The sequence below is a fragment of the Wickerhamomyces anomalus genome (genome assembly GCF_001661255.1).
Source record: "Wickerhamomyces anomalus NRRL Y-366-8 unplaced genomic scaffold WICANscaffold_5, whole genome shotgun sequence".
Classification (NCBI taxonomy): domain Eukaryota; kingdom Fungi; phylum Ascomycota; class Saccharomycetes; order Phaffomycetales; family Wickerhamomycetaceae; genus Hansenula; species Hansenula anomala.
The window spans coordinates 152017-171265 of record NW_017567114.1 but is presented as its reverse complement, the minus strand read 5'-3'; the positions used below and the strand labels follow the sequence as shown (position 1 = coordinate 171265).

Sequence of the window (19249 nt, the reverse complement as noted above, 5' to 3'; positions counted from 1 at the left end):
CCATCATATTTCAGGTATCTCAAACTGCTCAGATTTTCTCACCAAGAAATACTCAGGTCCTGAAATTCAAAAGACATTAACCTCCACACCATTCAAGAATCATTTCTTTTTAAATCTATAGGTACTTCACTCATTCTTTCATATTCAATCACAACCAATTGAACACCGGTTAACAAAAGACAACACAATATAGTTCCAAATCAAGTTTCATCATATTTAATATTATTACATTCAATAAATACTCAGAAATGAGGGGGGGAATGTCAGGTATTACATAACCAGAATAACCAATTATGCACAATTCATCAATACTCAACATTTCACATCAACTATAAGAAGAATCAAGAATCCACTAATTGTAACATTATATGTATATTAATAGAACATCGGAATTACCTTATATACACACAGTAGAGGATATTCTGTCAAAATTCGATGATGTGGAATTAAACATGGATCAGCAGCAGAGCTTCAAACCACCAAGGGCTTCGTAACCATATGAAAATATTGAAAAACATGTCAAGATAGACAGGTTGATGATTGCACACTTGCCATACAATGGAAAGGTTAGTTGAGAATAGCTCTCACTTAAAGGGTGGAATGTTGAGAATTCAAGGGCTTTCACTTGTGGGCTGATTATCCGGTACGTTGTTCCTAAAGCTCAAACTCATATAGAGCAAAATAATATTTTAATATATCATAATTTAGACATTTTAAAGGGTCCTATGTAAAGGATATTGACTGGATAACATACTTGAGAGGCACAAAACATTGCTTGCTCGAAAATATTTAAGAGTTTAATTCAGTTCCAAACGTCGTCGTTCAAATATATAGTCATGATCATTAAAAGCTGCGGATACTCAGTTTGCCAACATTAATAATATGAGACTACTCACAAGTGCTCAATCTAACAAGAACTACACTAGTACAGCACTTAAACATATTGCATAGAAGCTGATAATATCATGAAGTACATCATGGTTAAAGTAATATTTCATCCAGCTACATGGATAGCTGTAACTGAATGTTTATCTGTCATGACATGATCCTCAAGCTCGATTATGAGTAATTACAACTTACAAAAGGTCAATCAATATGAAGTTTGAACCCCTGAGCCCTGACTCAAACTCGCACTATACTTCTCGAAGCTCGATTAAACTAAGCGGGAAGCTATATTGGAAGATCAATTTGAAAGAATATTGGAAAATGTACACTTCACTGGCTGTTTCCCTCGTATTGGTTAGCTTCCAGTATTCACTGACCAGCTTACGACTTACGACGCTGCAAGATACATACACAAGACCATAGAACGTAAAATCTTCCACCTTTGATTTAATTGAAAGCAACTGAGGCTTCCACGTCACTTTAACCTCTAGAATATTCCAACTTTCATATCGATGCGAGAGCGAAATTCAACATCTCATCTCAAAGCATTGACAAAGCACAGTAGCAAGATACAACCCTCAATGACAAACTGACGAGGTCCGAATACAAGATTGCTCGAAAATGTTCACTCTTCCACTCTTTTTCAAGAGTCACATTCACCACTTCATCTGTTCAAAAGTGGAAAACTTTTCCTTCTAAAAAATATTTAGGTGTATCATTGTTCCCTGGCCCATATCTGGCCTCAAATCTCCGAGCATGAAATGAACCAGATCTAGTAGAACGTCTTGCTGGAACGTGACTTCTTGTTGAAGTGTGCACTTGAAGTGTAAACACTGTATCTTCAAGATACGTAAACTCTGAAATACAAGAAGTATCAACCTATTTAACCTTCACAAATTAACTGCCTAAATGTTGCGTCTTTTCAAAGATATGGATGTTAATCTTTGAGCATCTATATTACTCACAGACGCCGTTTTTTTAGCTCCAGCCTCCAGCCTCCCAACGGTTAAAATGTGAAGTAATCATGATTTATGACAGGTCACTATTGGATCAATAAGTATACACTAATGATTATACGCATACAAAACTACACGTATCACATAGTACGCAAACATGTTCTTTCTTCTTTCTTTTTTGACTGGTAGTTTCTGCGGCATGTAGCGGACATGATTAGATGGCAGGAAAATGGTACCACACAAAGCTTTGAGCTCTTGCTCAATTTGCAAAAGAGCAAGAGAGGAGCCTATAGATTTACGTTTTCTCGGAGCCTCTTTAGAGCGCGAGTACAATTTTGTTGTCTAGTGCTTCCATATTGAGCATTGGTTTGTTTGTTGTGATCAGTAGTGAGGAAAAAATTATTTCACGTCAGCATGTACAAAGTTGACTCTTGGTCTCACAACAAAGCTGATTTGAAGAAGTGTGATATGGTAAAACAATTTCCCTGACAAGAAACGGTTCAATAGTTTGCCTGAATAAGTGCATCATTAGTTCCTTTCCAATGATCTTGATCATTTGATGTCTTTTAATGGTCTTTTGAGGCTGGCTTCGAGAAGCTTTTCAGCCATCAAGATTCAAAAGAATCTCACTAGAAAAGCGCAAATTCCCAATGCGGTAATTCAGGTTGCCGATTTTGAGGTGACCAAACTCAACCGGGAAATCGATCCCCCAGCGTTAGACACCTTTGCGCTTTTCTGCATCTCATTTCACATCTTGCATACACTGGGCCACGTAAAAGTGCATAGATAAATTTGTTCGTAACCCAGACACGCTCGAAATCTTGCAGTTGTACACCAACCCTTTACAAGTGGCATGCAAAGTTCATGAACTCAGAGTAAACAGAGCTTTCTTATGAAGATGAGGAAAATCCAGATGTGTACTTTGGGCAATTTTATAAAACCAATTTCTTTCCCAATTATCTTTTCAAGTTCAAAAAAAATCTCATCTTCATTAATTCTCATTCAACGTTATTAAAACAAGATGGTTAGCAAGAACTCACTATTGAAAGCTGGTGCCATAAGTGCCCTTGCCTCTATTGCAAATGCTCAATCACTTTTCACACCAATAGATTTCAAATCATCTTTGGATTTATACTACTATTTCAAAAGCGGTAATGCTATAGCAGCAATCACAGATGAAGGTATAGATATTGAAGGTTCTTTCAGTTCCAATGATGAATTATGTCAAGCTTTAGACGGTGCTCAATTAGTCTACTCAAGTGATAAAGGTGAAGATGTTTTGTTAACATCAAACTGTTTTTCAGTCTACCATTTAGTTGATAACTCAAGCTCAGAAATAACATGGAGTTCATGTCAAGAATTTCCATTCTTTGCTAACTATTGTCCTGGCGGTTCTGCTTCAGGTTCTGCTTCAGCTACACTAAGTTCTACTACTTTATCAAGCACTGCTACTGCTGCTCAAAATTCAGTCAGTGGCTCAGAAACCCTATATTTAACCACTGTCACATCAACCATAAATAACATTGAAACCATATATACCACATACTGTCCATTATCAGAAATCACAGCTTCAAGATCACAACCAGCATCAATCAGCGGTGGTACTACAAACATCAACGCTGTTAATGGTGCTCCAGCTGTTCAAACTTCCACATATGTTGTTACTGAAAATGGTTCAGAATCAACTTTCACCACATTAATTCCAATTAGTGGAAGTGCTGCTGGTATTGCTGGCGCTGCTGGTCCTCAAAAAACTTTTGTTGATAACACTGATTTCTATGAAACTCTTGAAAGTCATGCTTCAGCTGCCACCTCAGTCAGTGGATCAGATACTTATGTTTTAAGTACTGTCACTTCAACAATTGGTAACATTGCCACTATTTACACAACTTATTGTCCAATTTCTGAAATTGCAACTGGCTCAGCTCCAGCTACTATTGCTTCTGAAACCCCAGCTCCTTCTGCTCAAGGTTTAACCGCTGGTGCTGCTTCTGCTGGTACTGAAAGTGCAGCTCCATCAGTTCATTCAACTCTCGTCAGTTCAGTTGTTACAAACTCAGATAACGGTGAAGTTTCTACCGTTTTAGTTCAAACTACCTACACTGTTGGTACTCCTTCAGCCCCAGCTGCTTCAGGTGCTACAGTTGCTCAACAAGGTGCTCCTTCAGGTTCAGGCTCAGTCGCTCAACAAGGTGCTTCTTCAAGCGCTGGTTCAGTTGCTCCAGCTATTACTTCATTCTACGAAGGTGGTGCTGCTCAAGTTATTAGCTCCATCTCTCTTGCTTCATTTGTTGCTATCTTCTTTGGATTATTTTGTTAAAATTTCTTGACATATCTTCTTTTAATATCATTTGTACATTTAATTACCAAAATCTTTTAATCAGTTATTGATTTTGTATGATTGTAGTGATTTTGAATTGACCATCTGCTGAACTTGGGAGTACATACTGGCTTTCTTCAAAGGATAATCAATATCGGTCATAGTCCATGACTAGGTTTAATAAATTACATCAATAGTATAATGACATAGATGGTACTCTCTACTACACTGTATATTTGCCAATGGAGTTGTTGTACAACTCAAATCAGATCTTTACTGGATATGTTATGACGTGCAGTTGAAATTGGAAATTAATTGAAGCACATCTGTCATATTGATCGATTCGATCACATACATACAGTCGAAATTCGAAACGATAATTTGAAAGACAGAAGACGTAAGTTGTTAGCGTAACAGCTTGGGAAAGTTTTAACTTCCATATTCCGTAACTTTGCACTTTATTGTTTGGTTACGTCCTCCACATAGTTACGACAAATCAGGCACAAGGATGATTCAATAGTGTATAAAGTTTCCAAGAATTTTAGTAACTTCTTAAATTTGCATGTATTGGTTTGCTAATTCTTCGGTGTCTACCAGAACATCATTATAGAGCGAGAAAGATAACTTCATGAGCTCAGTATTAATTTGCAAACTAATCTTACGCGGCCGATACAAAGAGGATAAAGAGTACAGGCTTTTCCCTAATTGCCCAACAACCAGCACCGCAATTTCAACAAATCCATCAATTACTCATAAAATTATTCGACCCATCATATGGAAACTTGAAAGGTAACTTCAATTCCCCTTTCAATAGTTTTCCATCATGATTCAGCTCGAATTGTTCTTTTGATGTGAAAATTCACGTGGAGGGATGCAGATTGAACGCCGAATCTTGCATAAATCCTAATCCGGAAGGAGTTGTTGCGGAAAATGGGCAAACACCAGCAAACTGGAAAGGTTGAACGCTGGAAAGCTAGAACATCAACGTACCCAAGTCATGATTTTGCCTGACGGATACAAAGATAAAGGAGAGCATCTAAGAAATTAAGAATCTCTCATCTTTGATACCCTCTAATTCTCACTGAAGTGGTGAAATTCGGACGTACTACAGGTGATTGCAAGATTATTTTTACCACGAATTATTGTATTTCTCGGGGAGCTCCACCATAATCCATCAGTACTATAAGAGTTGGTACGTCAACGTTTGAGTTCACACTTTATTAAGATTCGTGGAATAAGTGTCGACGCGCTATTGTTACCAAACTCCAAAGGAGTGAAGAGCCAGCACGGCTTACAATTTGTTAGACCATATACACGGTGGAAGAAATTAGTGGGTATCAACAGGTTCAAAATTTGAATGTTTTGAGGAGATTCTTTTGTAAATATCAAAATTCGAGCCAATCACCAACTTACGACACCGGAAAAGGTCAAGTTGATGCTGTTTTCCAAAACGAAATTCGCTTTTTCCAGTAATTTTGCGCAGTAGACTCGTCAGAATTAGGCAGTTTAGATCTTCCGTCAACCAAAATCGGTGAAGCCATCACTGCGGTCAGCTGCATCATGTATGTTAGCTCATGCACTATCATTACAGATCATGCCCGCGAGCATCTGTACCAGCCCCTTCAAAGTTCTGTAAACAGAGTGAGAAAACACATCAAGATAGAATTGTACACAACATAAGCACGAACCAACTCTACCTTTCCAAATATGTACCGACTTTCTTGCCATTTTCATTTCAAATAAGTAGATGTTCAATCCCATTTTTTTCATTTTGCTTCTTACTAAAACCCATCTGTATAGTCTTTTTGTGAACTAGATACACCTGGATTTGTTATATCAACTTATTCAACCAAAGTACTACACCCACATTTGAACTGATTATTACAATATCAAAATGAAGACTACAACATTTTCAATCTCACTATTAATGGTGTTGGCTACCTCATTAGCGCAATCCACATCAACTGATACTTTCACAGGTACTGCAACATATACAGCATACACTAAGAGTTCATCGTCAGCTGGACCAAGTGGAACTGGCAATCCTTCATCAGGCTCAAGTGCTCCAATTTCAAGCGGGTCCTCATCATTACCAGAATCTGAATCAAGTGCTCCAGTCTCAAGTGGTTCTTCATCTCTACCAGAATCTGAATCAAGTGCACCATTTTCAAGTTCACTAGTTTCTTCATTCCCAACAATCGCACCATCTTCTTCAGGTGCTTCATCAATTCCAACATCATCATTATACCCATCATCATCAAATATTATCAGTCCACCATATCAAAACTCAAGTTACGTTTCAAGTACATTTAGTATACCGGCTTCATCAACTGAGGAAGACTCTTCAAGCTTGTCATCATTAATTGATTCTCAACCAGGCACTTTGATTTCCTCAGTTGGTCCAACTTCAGATGCTGGTAGTTTGATTTCTTCAGTTGGTCCATCCTCATCATCATTTGATTCTCAACCAGGTACTGTTATTTCATCTGTTGGTCCATCCAGTTCAGCACCATCAGCTTCAGCTTCAGCTTCAAGCTCTCAAGCCACTTCTTCAAGCTCCACATCTACTTCAACTTCATCCTCTACTTCATCTACTACTTCATCCTCCACAACTTCATCATCAACCACTTCCAGCTCAACAACTAGCTCATCAACCACATCTTCTTCTACCTCAACCAGCTCATCAACCACACCATCTTCTACTTCCACCAGCTCATCCACAACTTCATCCTCCACAAGAACTTCAAGCTCCTCATCTTCTTCAACTTCTGCAGCAGCCACAAGCGGATTGAATGCTTTTGAAGCTGCTGTTTTAGCAAGACATAATGAGTACAGAGCTAGACATGGTGTTCCATTATTAACTTGGAACAGTACATTAGCTGATTACGGTTATAGTTATATTGATGAAATTGAAAGCACTGATCATTCAGCATGTTCAGGTACTTTAGTCCATTCACCACGTACTGGATTAAACTTTGGTGAAAACTTGGCTTATGGTACAATCACTGATACTCAAGCTGTTGATCTATGGTATGATGAAAATGTTTACTATAACTATCAAGATCCATCCCAAAGTTCTGGTGATTTTGAACAATATGGTCATTTCACTCAATTGATTTGGAGAGCATCTACCCAGCTTGGTTGTGCCATCAAGAGATGTAATGGTAATATCATATATGTTATTTGTGAATATCATCCACAAGGTAACATCTTTTTAGCTGGTGATGATCAATATTATTTCTTCAAGAGAAATGTTCCAGCACCAATTGCTAATTAGATTTAAACATAACGATGCCAAAAAGAATGAATTTTTCATTTCACTTTCTAAAACTTTTGCTTCTATTTTCAATTTGATTTTAGCTCTGTTTTTAATATTAATATAATTTGTACATTTAGAATAATTCTTTTGTAAGCAGCTTATACCCGTGTGTCCCCGTTTCAAAAATCTGTCAAATTCGCGACCACAAAAAATTTAAAAAAAAAAAAAATTGGAAAGTGGCGAAATTTTCGACATCCCGTTTTTTTTTTTAAGGAGCAAAGAATCGAAATCGAAATCGAAACATCTGTTCAAATTAACAGCGGCTAACACATTTGCAACAACCACAACAACAAAGATTGTTCAGCTTAATTGCCTTGGTTGTGTATTTCAGATATCCTTTTGGTTTCTTGCTCTTGATCATCTTGACGATGAGAAATTAGGGTTTGTGTATTGTTAAAAGTGTGTGTTTTTAAGGTGTCAAATCATTAACAACAACAATTGAACAAAGACTGAATACAAGTGTGATATGGCTAATCCTCTACTACATCAACATGAAGACACAGCTCAAGGGTCGCCATGTTTAAAGAAGAGAAAGCTGGAAGAAGAAGAAGAAGTGGAGGGAGGTGCTGAAGTTTCTAAATTGAAGCAATTTCAATCCAAACCAATTGAAGAAAATATAGATTATATTTCATTGAAAAGTTCATTATCTTTATTACAATCAAATTTGAAGAATCTTGAAAGAAATATACATGAATTATCAAGTTTCAAAAAAACTATAAAAGAATCAAATAATATTAAAGAAATTGCTGGATTAATCAATGAAAATTCAAACTATTTAACTGAAATTACTTATAAAGGAAGTTGTATCAAATGTCCTGTTATCAATTGGAATTTAAATTATGGATTGAAATTGGAAAAATTAAATGATGATGATGAATGTTATGAAAAAATTAATGAAGGGTATGAAATTTTAAAAAGAGATAAACTATTTAACTGTTGAGTTGAATGTTATTGTGTATTTAGCTAAGGACTGAGAGTTTCTCCAAAAGGGAGAAATAAAAGTCAATCGTGTGATTTATGAGGTGATGTGTGTTTCTACAAAATGAAAACGGACAATTCTATGATTTATTTTAACTTATTACAAAAAAAAAACAAAAAAACAGAAAATGGAAGAAAAGGGGAGAGAACAAATATGTTGATAGTGGGTTTTCTTCGGGTTTTGCTTTTAGATTTCATTTATACATAATGTTAACAGGTTTAACAAAACAAATTTACAAAAAAAAACAAGAAAACTAAATATATATATTTTTGATGTTTGTCAAAACACTCAGTGTAGTTTAACTATTGGTATTGTTCAATAGCTTGTTTGATAACAGGAGGATTAGCACCAACGATTTTTCCAATTGCTTCACCATTTTTAAATAATACAAAAGTTGGCATTGCTGTAATTCCATATTCTTGAGCAATTTCATTTGATTCATCAACATCAACTTTTAAAAATTGAACATTTGTAAATTCTTTACTGTATTTTTCCAAAACTGGTGAAATTGCCTTACATGGTCCACACCAAGTTGCAAAAAAATCTGTTATTGTTAATTTATCAGTCTTGATTAAATCTTTAAATTCTTTTAAATTTGTTGAAGTTTTGATCAATGAAGAATTGAAACGAGCTGATTGGAATGAAAGGACTGATGAAGGTCTGATTCTTAAAATAGCTGGACGTAATGTAGTGGTGAATGACATTTTGGAATATGGAATTGTGATTGTAAAGAGTAAAAGATGACAAATTTTTGAATGGAGTTTAAAGCCTTTTTTCAAAGAATATCATCAAATCTGGTTCGGACCAAAACACTACAAAAATTCAATATTCATAAAGCCATTAAATTTTTTACTATGTTAACTATCTAGTTTCATTCCCTGCTTCATTTTCTTAAAGTTTGTTGCTGTAGCAATTTTTTACGTTTTCTTGGATCTGAAGTTTGAATGAAAACATTTGAACTAGGTCTTTTAGTTGTTGATGCAGTTGATGCAGTTGATGAATTTGATGATGATGGTAATTCGTTTGATTTAACTCTTTGTAAATATGTTGAAAGGTCTTGCGAATTCTTCTTAGTAATTGGTGGTTGTTGTTGTTGCTGTGTTGTAGTTTTTGTTGTTTGTGGTTGTATCAAAGGTTGAGGTGACGGTTTTTCAGTAACATTTGGATCAACATAACTTGGTGAAGGTCTTTCTTGATCTGATGGTGTTGTTGAATTATTACGAGAATTTTCATCTTCATCATCTAATTCCATTGGATTTTGTAAATCATCATCTGAAAATATACCATCCAATTCAGGTAACCAAAGATCATCATCACTAATATCTTGTTCACCTCTACTTCTTTGTAATTTATGTCTTTCCCTTTTAGCTGCCCTTTCAGTACGCAGTCTTCTTCTCCCTTCTCTATTACTTTGTTTAAATTTATTTAATAACTCTTCAGCTTTATCAGTTGTGAAACCTTCTTGTTTAACTTTAATAGGTCCATTATTTTTATCACCACCAGCACCATTTGATAACTCTATTTTTTCATCAATGATAAATGCAGTTGATTTAGAATATCCAGTATCTTTTAATTTTTGTAAATAATCATCTTGTTGTTTTTGTAATTTAGCTAATTTTTCTTGTTCAATTTTTTGCAATTCATCTTCTTTTGCCTTTCGTATTTTTTCAATTTCCTCCAATTTTTCTCTTTCTAATCTTTCAATTTCTTGTTGTTTGGCAATTTCTTGATCTTGTTTCTTTTGTTTAGCCATTTCAATTCTTTGTACATTATCATCAATTTTTTTTTGTTTAATTAATTCTTCAATTTTATTCAATTCTTCAATTTCAACAAGTTGATAATTTTTCAATTCGTTTTCTTTAATCATTATATCACTTGTTAAATCAGTTATCTTGTCTTGAATTCTTTTGGTTTTCATTGAAATTGTATCATTTTTCAACTTTATAAATAATTGATTAGCACCATGGTCATAATCTGAAGCATAATTAAAAGCACAAATTCTTAATGGTAATGTTAAGATTTTCGATTCTAATATTAGTTTATTTCTTTCAATCAATGTGTTTCTATCATGTTCACCACTTGATACATTTTTCAAAACATAATCAAAGAATAATTCAATATCTCTTGTTAAATTTGGCTCATTTTCAATTGTTGATAATTCTAATTTATGGTCTTCAATTGATTTGATCAGTTCGGGTATCTTTAGTTTAGCCTCCATATATGCTGATGAATTGGATAGCTCATTTAGCCTTAGCTCTTCAATGTCTAAAGAAGATGGTTCAATGAATGAAGCTAATTCTTCTGGACAATTATCAACAACCTTGTCACCATTGAGAGCATTATCACCATTGTGATTCAAACCATTAACTTCAACCGCCACATTGGTTTCTTGAATAGGTTCCAGATCCATCATCACCGCCAGCGACTCTTGATCTTGATCGTTCTGTTGATAGTTCCTCTTTTAATGTTTATCATTTTGAGCTTTTCTGAATTATCAAAACATGTAAAATCCTGGAAAAAAAATCAAAGTGCCCAGGGCTCGAAACCGGACTTTTGGCTGGACATTATGGGGAGTAAAATAAAGAAAAAGTGAGTATTTTAAAGTGAAAATGTTGAGAGATTGTTACTCAGCGCTTGAAGTTTTTATACCCTTTTTCTGGATATTCAAAGGCATTTTTTGGGAGATTTTGTCGACTTCATTACACATCGTCACTATTGCGGGCCAGTAGAAAAAAATTATGGAACATAACTATAAAGAAGATGATGCGTTGCAAGTAAAATACTTTCAGGATGATTATTATAACATTTATTTTGCAATCAAGGCAAGCGCAGGTCGATAATCATTTTCGAGAGTGATTTTCATATTGATGTTGAGCTTCATTATACGTACATTTCAATCTGTCATTACTCTACGTGTAAATAAACATTATTTGAAACTAGTTTACATTGAAATTAACTCAAGAAGTTTGATAGGTAATATCGTATGAAAAATTGCTAAAATTAAATAAATTGATCTAATAGATATTTTTGGATACTTAAATAGTCATAAAATCAAAAATTTAATTAGAATCGAAAAAATATGAAGTTTTACAAAATTGAAATGTGATTTTAGAGTACTATGCTGATAATTTCAAATTTTGAAATTTTTTATATCACACAAATTTAATCAATTAATTAATAGAGGTACGGAATTAAATTACTTTAAGCAGTTAATTAGATGACAATAGCATAATCTAAGGTATTTCACATATAATTATCTAGTTTCGGTACCATATTAATAGTCATTTGAGAGTGCCCTTACCGACAGTATAAACATCCAAACATCAAGGGTATAAAGAAGTCAAGGTACTGAATTAGATTCTTCGATAAGGTCTGTTTTTAATCGATCAGCTCGGTTTACTGATCAATCAGTAAGTTACACTCCTAGTGGTTTTGGTTTCTACATTACTTCTTCATCAAAAAAAAGCACGCCATAAATCATTAAACTAATTATCAAACTTCAACGCTTTAAGCACTTGGTAATATTTCTTCATTAGTTGTCATTAAACCTCTGTATTTTAATTGAATTTTATTCTTAGAAGAAGTTAAACTATCTGCAGGATGATTCATTGAAGAACTTGCCAAAGTTGAAGAACCTGTGATTGTACTATTTGTATCTGAAATAAGTGAATGATTGTTTAAAATTGAATTGTTATTGCTCATTACACCTGAAGAGCTAAAGACTGAAAAAGGTCTTGATTTTGTTGGTTTGTTGAATATAGGGTATGATATATTTGATGTGAGTTCATCACAATCTGGGTATTGTGCTTCTAATTTTGAAAGATGTGTATGACGGATATGAAGAACTTTTAATCTGTACGTTATTGGAGGAGAACTGTGATGATGATTCTTTGTCATTGTAGGGTATACTATTGGTGATGGATTGGTTGAGTATTCTAACATCTTGAAAAGGATTTGTTTGGTATATATTCTTTTTTTCAGATCTGGGATCTTATTATGAGAAATGGGTTCAGTACGGCCTAATAAGACAATGTGCAGATGAAATAAGTGTACGCCTTTAGATCAGGTGAAATAATTATTTAGTATGGTCTACTCCTTGAAGAGAACTGAATAAATGAATAAATAAATTAGGAAAGAAAGATATGACTATTTATCAAGTTGTTGAAAGATGCTCATGAATCATCTTGTTTTTGGTTCAACTTTGACATAAAAAAAATCGTACGGTTTTGCTGATCATGATACTGATGATTTTAAAAATTCAACAAGCAAAGGTAATTTTTCACCTAACCAAAGAGCATTTTTAGTATGGTCTATTAAATCCCCTTGATTTGATCTTGGATGTATTAATACACTCAATTCCCCATGATTTAATTGATAGTAGTTTAATATTTTGAGAAATGTTTCAGGTGATCTTGTATCAGATTCAAACATTCCATAACCAATTGGATGAGGTCCTAATTGTTTTTCATGGGTCTTGAATACTCTCATTAGATTTGGTGATTGTAGTTCATTATGAAATTCATTCTCAATTGTTTGTTTAAAAGATTTAGCAAATTCTACTTGTACTGGATCATTTAGCTTAAAATAAGTGTGGAAGTCATAGGACACAATGCCATAATGGAATGAGGAATGTTGTGATGTACTGGAAGAAGTCATTTTGAAATGTTAATTGATTGAATAGAGTAATCTAGAGTTTAAATCAATCCATCCTTCATGGTCTTTTATATACACTTGGTCGAGTACTTATTCGGCTAAATCAATTGTAATCATGTTTGTCATGATATAAGTCATGCTGACAAAGACAATAAACGTTTCACGTGACTGATCATGTGACTGAACATTACCCTGACTCTATCTCCCTTAGTTCTGAAGTTTACACTGACATCCCAGTAACCACCCTTCCAGTCCAGCGTAATCCTCAGCACACCCTGCCTAGCACACCCCTGCCGCACCCCTAAATGGCAATTCCCTAATCCGGCCATTACGGGAGTTTGTCGATAAGAAGAACGCGCGCTGATAAAATTTTTTTTTCTACTGGCGAACGAAAAAAACAAAAAAAAGCTGAAAATTTTTTTTGCTTTGAAGATAAGATAAATTTCAACATCATCAACAACAACAAGACACATCACACTCGTTGACACAACCCACTGGAACAGAGACAAACCATCAATCAGGACACATACACCACCAGCCATCAGCCATCTCTTCAAGAACCAGTCCATGCTGCTATCAAGATATCAACTGATTTAGTTTAAGGATACCCGCGCCCCCCACAAGAATATAACAACAAGACAAAGAGGTTATTTGATGCTAGATCCACAAGATTACCAGTTTTAACAACTACAACAAGAGTATAAACCATAGAGAAATACAAAATAGTCTTTGCCATGTCTGAAGTGCAACAACAAGCTGCTCCTTACCAGAATAACATCACCATACCTCCAATCAATTCTTCATCTGGGAGTAGTAATAATGGTGGTGCTAATAGTGAGAACCAATTACCTCCTTTACAAATACCTCCAATAAAACAGCAGCAACCGCAACAACAACAACAACAGCCTCAACCTCAGCAACCTCAACATCCAAATGTCAAGACAACTACTCACATCAATTCAAATGGTGCCACTACAACAAAGACAAATCTTTCCACACCAGTTTGTAAGAATTGTAAAACTTCAACAACACCATTATGGAGAAGAGATGAAACTGGACAAGTTTTATGTAATGCATGTGGATTGTTTTTGAAACTACATGGACGTCCAAGACCAATTTCTCTTAAAACAGATGTGATCAAATCAAGAAATCGTGTTAAACATCCTCAAGTTAATTCTAATGGTAATAATTCAAATAAAAATTCAGATCCAAATACTCCTGAATTTAAAGCTAAAGAATCAAAAAAGAATTCACCAAAAGATTATCAAATCCCTCAACAACAACAACAGAATCTTGAAGTTCCTAAAAGAACTCAAACATTATCACCAACTCCTCCACAAACTTCACCTGGATTAGTTCCATTATTACCAAGAAATCAACAACAGCAACAACAAACAACAAAGACTGCAACAAATTCACCATATATTTATCAACAATTCCATCCTCATTTACCTCATCATTTACAAGTTCAAGGTGTTCCATTACATCACCCAAATTCTGCACCAACACAATTTGCACCAAATTTAACTACAATAACTTCACCATTATTATTAAGTACAACTCCAAAGCAACAAGTTCATCAACATCAATTGGCTCAAGCTCATGTTGCCGCTGCAGCTGGTGCTTTAGAAAATATGAGTCATGTTGATCAATTACCTCCATTGACAAAAGATAGTAATAGTAATAAGAAATCCACTACACCATTTTCACCAGCTACTGCATTAGCAGGTGTTGGATCAAATGGTAATGGATTAAGTAATACTACACAAGGTACCAAATTACCATCAATTAATGGTGGGAATAGTGGTAATAATAATGGGTTATATTCTTCACCAAGTTTTGGTCCTCAACATTCATTAACCAATCCAAGTGCTTTTTCATTAAGTACTAAGAGTAATAATGAAGATGAAAAAAATGAAATTTCTCAATTAAAAACAAGAATCAGTGAATTAGAATTAGTTAATGATTTGTATAAGAGTAGGATTCAAGAATTGGAGAGCTTAGAACAAGCATCAAGAGAACGTGAGTTGAAGTTGAAATTGAAGTTTGATGAATTGAACAAGAATGATAAAGAAGAAGATGAAGAAGGGAGTATAAGGAAAAAGATCAAGTTGGAGGAGAATTAAAGAGGACAATGTTTGTTGGATCGATGTGTTATGAAGTGTAATAATATATAAATAGGATTATGGATATGTTGTAGATGAATCATGATGTTCAGTGGAGAGCATGAGTAAGCCCTGGAGCAACCAAGCAACAATAGACGAGGATATCCAGGAACAGTTGGGATCAAAATGCACGTTACACACTGAATAAAACACGAATAGCACATAAAATACACTTCTATAACCCATTAAATACACTATAATAACCCAATCATCAACTATTTTATAACTAATAAACTCTTGAATTAATTAAAACTGATGTAATAATTTACATTAAGCTTATGTGGCCCCATACCGCTGCCAATCCATGTCCAAATTCCAAAAAAGCTTATTGTAAAATACGGTTATAGGCAAAGAAAAACTTTGCAATTGCTAAATTCATTGGAAATATGAGTATATATATCATGATGTTTCCATAAATTCCATTTGGTTTCCCCTATGGCTAATACATTACACCAAAAATGGATCCTGAAAAAACGTCCATCTTTAATGATGAAGGTAATCCTCCTCATTCAAATGCATTATTTGAATCAAATAACACCAACACCAACAGCAACAAACTTGAAAATGGTTCATCTTCAAATGACTTAAAATCCGAAAATTCTTATGATCAACAACAAGAAACAAACAACACCTCTGGTGTAGATAATATCCTTTCCCATTATGATGAAGAACAAGTTATGAATATGGGGAGAAATTTCGCCCTAAAGCATGATTTACCAAATCCTGAATTATTTGCAAGAGCTGCTGCATTAGCTAGAGAACCTAAAAACTATAATAGAATGTCATTTTTATCAGATGAAGAAAAAGAAGTTGTTCATAATGAAATTCATCATCCTTGGAGAATCCCAAGAAAATTGTATCAAGTTATTTTTTCAATTTCTTTAGCTGCTGCTACTCAAGGTGCTGATGAAACTGTTATTAGTGGTGCAATGCTTTTCTATCCAATGGCTTTAGGTATTGGCCAAGATACTTCAAGAGATGAATGGTTACAAGGTTTAGTCAATGCTGCTCCTTATCTATTTTGTGCTTTTGTTTCAACTTTATTTACAGATCCTGCAAATAAAAGATTTGGTCGTAAAAAAGTTATATTTTGGTCATGTTTTGTTTCTGCTCTAACATGTTTTTGGCAAGGTTTTGTAAATACTTGGTATCATTTATTTATTGCAAGAGCTTGTCTTGGTGCTTTTGGTATTGGTCCAAAATCTGCAACTGTTCCTGTTTATGCTGGTGAAACTGCTCCTGCTCCAATCCGTGGTGCTTTGTCAATGCTTTGGCAATTCTTTACAGCTGTTGGAATTGCATTAGGTTATGTTTTTTCAATTGCTTTTTATTATGTACCTGATCATGGTATTGCCCTAGGTTTAAATTGGAGATTAATGTTGGGATCCGCAATGATTCCTGCATTTTTAGCCTTATTTCAAATCCCTTTTATACCTGAATCTCCAAGATGGTTGATGGGTAAAGGTCGTTATAATGATGCATATGATTCTTTAAAATCTATTAGAAATCATGAAATTTGTGCTGCAAGAGATTGTTTTTATCAATATGTTTTATTACAAGAAGAGGCTGGTTTAAATACTCCAACAATGGTTAAAATTAAAGAATTATTTACAGTTAGAAGAAATAGAAATGCATTGGTTGCTTCTTTTATTGTCACTTTTATGCAACAATTTTGTGGTATTAATATCATTGCTTATTATTCTTCCACTATTTTCGTTGAAGCTAACTATACTGAAATTGAAGGTTTAGGTGCTTCTTTAGGTTATGGTTGGTTGGGTGTGATCTTTGCAATTCCTGCTTTTTTCTCAATTGATAAAGCTGGTAGACGATTTTTATTATTGTTAACTTTCCCATTCATGGCTGCCTTTTTATTCATGACTGGATTTTCATTTTATATTCCAATGGAGCATAAAGCTGGTCATGTTGGTGCAATCACTTTAGGTTTATACTTGTTTACATGTTTTTATGCTTTTGGTTCAGGTGTTGTTACTTTTCCTTATGTTGCTGAATGTTTCCCACTTTATGTTAGAACTTTGGGATCTTCTTTAATGATTGGTAACTTATGGTTTTGGAATTTTATTATTGCAATTACATGGCCTTCAATGATTTCTGCATTTACTCCAACTGGTGGGTTTTGCTTTTATGCTGCTTGGAATGTTGTTGGATTTTTCCTAGTTTTATGGTTTTTACCAGAAACAAAAGGTCTTACATTGGAAGAATTGGATGAAATCTTTGATGTACCAATTTGGGTTCATGCTAAATATCAAACTAGAGAATTTTGGGATGATTTCCAAAGAAATTTCCTTAGAAGAAATGTTCCAAAACAACCTCCATTATATAGCCATCAAAAAATGGCTGTCACTAATGAGTTTTGGAATGATAAACCAGAAACTGAACAAGTTGAATAGTTATATTATCATGATACATTTAGAAATTTGTGCTTTATAAACATTTTGAAATTTTACACTTGTATAAAGTAGTGCCCCGAAACCAATTTGATTATCGCGAATTGATTTTTTTTTTTTTTTTTTAATTTTATTTTTTTTGTTCCCGAGAAACTGACAGACGAAGATAAAGTCAACGAAATTTTGAACACCCTTTTAAAGAAAAGTTTTATATGACTGAAAGGGATACAAAACGTTTGAAAATGTCTGGATTTGCTCCTTTGAAAAATGATTTGATTCTAAGAGCTGCAAAAGGTATGTATCTTTTCCTCCTTATCAAATTGAGCTTGTAGAATTAACATTGCTATTATAAAGGTGAAAAAGTGGAAAGACCTCCAATTTGGATCATGGTGAGTATACTAAAAGTTTAGGAGTGAACCAAAATATTAACTGAAATTTCACAGAGACAAGCTGGTCGTTATTTACCAGAATATCATGAAGTTAAAGGTGGCCGTGATTTCTTTGAAACTTGTAGAGATGCAGAAATTGCCTCAGAAATTACAATTCAACCAATTGATCATTTTGATGGATTAATCGATGCTGCTATCATCTTTAGTGATATCTTGGTTATTCCTCAAGCAATGGGTATGGATGTTCAAATGATTGATAAACAAGGTCCTCATTTCACAGATCCTTTAAGAACTCCTGAAGATTTGAAAAAATTGAGTAAAAATGTTGATGTTACAAAAGAATTAGATTGGGCTTTTAAAGCAATCACTTTAACAAGAAAGAAATTAAATGGTAGAGTCCCATTATTAGGTTTTTGTGGTGGACCATGGACTTTAATGGTTTATATGATTGAAGGTGGTGGTTCAAGATTATTTAGATTTGCTAAAGAATGGATTTATAAATATCCTGAAGCCTCTCATGAATTATTACAAAGAATCACAGATGTTGCAATTGAATTCTTGGCTCATCAAGTTGTTGCAGGTGCTCAAATGTTGCAAGTGTTTGAATCATGGGGTGGTGAATTAGGTCCAAATGAATTTAAAGAATTTTCCTTACCTTATATTAGACAAATTTCTGCTAAACTACCTAAAAAACTAAAAGAATTAGGTATAACTGAGGAAATCCCAATCACAATTTTCTCAAAAGGTTCTTGGTATGCATTAAATGATTTATGTGAATCTGGTTATAATACAGTTTCATTAGATTGGTTATATCAACCTGAAGAAGCTGTTAAAGTTGCTAATGGTAGAGTCACTTTACAAGGTAACTTGGATCCAGGTACTATTTATGGCTCTGATGAAATCATTTCTCAAAAAGTTGAAGCAATGATTAAAGGTTTTGGTGGTGGTAAACAACACTATATAATAAATTTTGGTCATGGTACTCATCCTTTCATGGATCCTGAAAAGATCCGTCATTTCTTAAAAGAGTGTCATAGAATTGGTTCTCAATAGGTTATTCTTCAATCATCTTATATATAGTTTAGAAGAATTTTTTCCTGATGGTTTCCTTTTGTAGTTTACAGCTTTTTGGGCAATTTTACCTCATGTTGATTTGTTTTTCTGATTAATCAATTGTA

The 19249-nt window shown here is 34.1% G+C and overlaps 11 protein-coding genes across 11 annotated transcripts; 7 read left to right on the top strand and 4 right to left on the bottom strand.

The window, feature by feature from the left end:
* Positions 1-2141: 2141 nt before the first annotated feature.
* Positions 2142-2767, top strand: WICANDRAFT_94977 (uncharacterized protein; the record flags this gene model as incomplete). The annotated part of the gene is made up of 1 exon (XM_019186477.1): positions 2142-2767. A coding segment is annotated over exon 1 (227 nt), but the record flags the coding sequence as incomplete, so codon positions are not given.
* Positions 2768-2782: 15 nt separating this feature from the next.
* WICANDRAFT_106342 (uncharacterized protein) lies at positions 2783-4661 on the top strand. Its single transcript, XM_019180469.1, has one exon. The coding sequence runs from the start codon at positions 2863-2865 to the stop codon at positions 4159-4161; it is 1299 nt and encodes a 432-aa protein (XP_019037129.1). The 5' UTR covers positions 2783-2862; the 3' UTR covers positions 4162-4661.
* A 2297-nt stretch (positions 4662-6958) lies between these two features.
* WICANDRAFT_13091 (uncharacterized protein) lies at positions 6959-7375 on the top strand (the record flags this gene model as incomplete). Its single annotated transcript, XM_019180559.1, has 1 exon — positions 6959-7375. A coding segment is annotated over one exon (417 nt), but the record flags the coding sequence as incomplete, so codon positions are not given.
* Positions 7376-7946: 571 nt separating this feature from the next.
* WICANDRAFT_64072 (uncharacterized protein) lies at positions 7947-8420 on the top strand (the record flags this gene model as incomplete). The annotated part of the gene is made up of 1 exon (XM_019183668.1): positions 7947-8420. The coding sequence occupies one exon, from the start codon at positions 7947-7949 to the stop codon at positions 8418-8420; it is 474 nt and encodes a 157-aa protein (XP_019037127.1).
* A 341-nt stretch (positions 8421-8761) lies between these two features.
* Positions 8762-9163, bottom strand: TRX3 (Trx3p; the record flags this gene model as incomplete). Its single annotated transcript, XM_019182093.1, has 1 exon — positions 8762-9163. One exon carries the CDS (start codon positions 9161-9163, stop codon positions 8762-8764), a length of 402 nt encoding a protein of 133 aa, XP_019037126.1.
* Positions 9164-9342: 179 nt separating this feature from the next.
* WICANDRAFT_64070 (uncharacterized protein) lies at positions 9343-10869 on the bottom strand (the record flags this gene model as incomplete). Its single annotated transcript, XM_019183667.1, has 1 exon — positions 9343-10869. One exon carries the CDS (start codon positions 10867-10869, stop codon positions 9343-9345), a length of 1527 nt encoding a protein of 508 aa, XP_019037125.1.
* Positions 10870-11564: 695 nt separating this feature from the next.
* WICANDRAFT_94973 (uncharacterized protein) lies at positions 11565-12436 on the bottom strand. The gene is made up of 2 exons (XM_019186476.1): positions 11904-12436; positions 11565-11872 (listed from the first exon to the last, which is right to left on the bottom strand). Exon 1 carries the CDS (start codon positions 12354-12356, stop codon positions 11967-11969), a length of 390 nt encoding a protein of 129 aa, XP_019037124.1. The 5' UTR covers positions 12357-12436; the 3' UTR covers positions 11565-11872; positions 11904-11966.
* A 256-nt stretch (positions 12437-12692) lies between these two features.
* Positions 12693-13352, bottom strand: WICANDRAFT_106337 (DOPA 4,5-dioxygenase family protein; the record flags this gene model as incomplete). The annotated part of the gene is made up of 1 exon (XM_019180468.1): positions 12693-13352. Exon 1 carries the CDS (start codon positions 13113-13115, stop codon positions 12693-12695), a length of 423 nt encoding a protein of 140 aa, XP_019037123.1. The 5' UTR covers positions 13116-13352.
* Positions 13353-14116: 764 nt separating this feature from the next.
* On the top strand, positions 14117-14266 carry WICANDRAFT_23213 (uncharacterized protein; the record flags this gene model as incomplete). Its single annotated transcript, XM_019180981.1, has 1 exon — positions 14117-14266. A coding segment is annotated over one exon (150 nt), but the record flags the coding sequence as incomplete, so codon positions are not given.
* Positions 14267-15735: 1469 nt separating this feature from the next.
* On the top strand, positions 15736-17685 carry WICANDRAFT_85094 (uncharacterized protein; the record flags this gene model as incomplete). Its single annotated transcript, XM_019185837.1, has 2 exons — positions 15736-15772; positions 15920-17685. 2 exons carry the CDS (start codon positions 15736-15738, stop codon positions 17683-17685), a joined length of 1803 nt encoding a protein of 600 aa, XP_019037121.1.
* Positions 17686-17924: 239 nt separating this feature from the next.
* HEM12 (uroporphyrinogen decarboxylase HEM12) lies at positions 17925-19124 on the top strand (the record flags this gene model as incomplete). The annotated part of the gene is made up of 3 exons (XM_019182136.1): positions 17925-17976; positions 18037-18071; positions 18126-19124. 3 exons carry the CDS (start codon positions 17925-17927, stop codon positions 19122-19124), a joined length of 1086 nt encoding a protein of 361 aa, XP_019037120.1.
* Positions 19125-19249: the final 125 nt, after the last annotated feature.

Excerpts from the sequence above, each read along its gene's own strand:
- WICANDRAFT_106342 (XM_019180469.1), top strand. The coding sequence starts at position 2,863 with ATGGTTAGCAAGAACTCACTATTGAAAGCTGGTGCCATAAGTGCCCTT.
- WICANDRAFT_94973 (XM_019186476.1), bottom strand. The coding sequence starts at position 12,356 with ATGACAAAGAATCATCATCACAGTTCTCCTCCAATAACGTACAGATTA.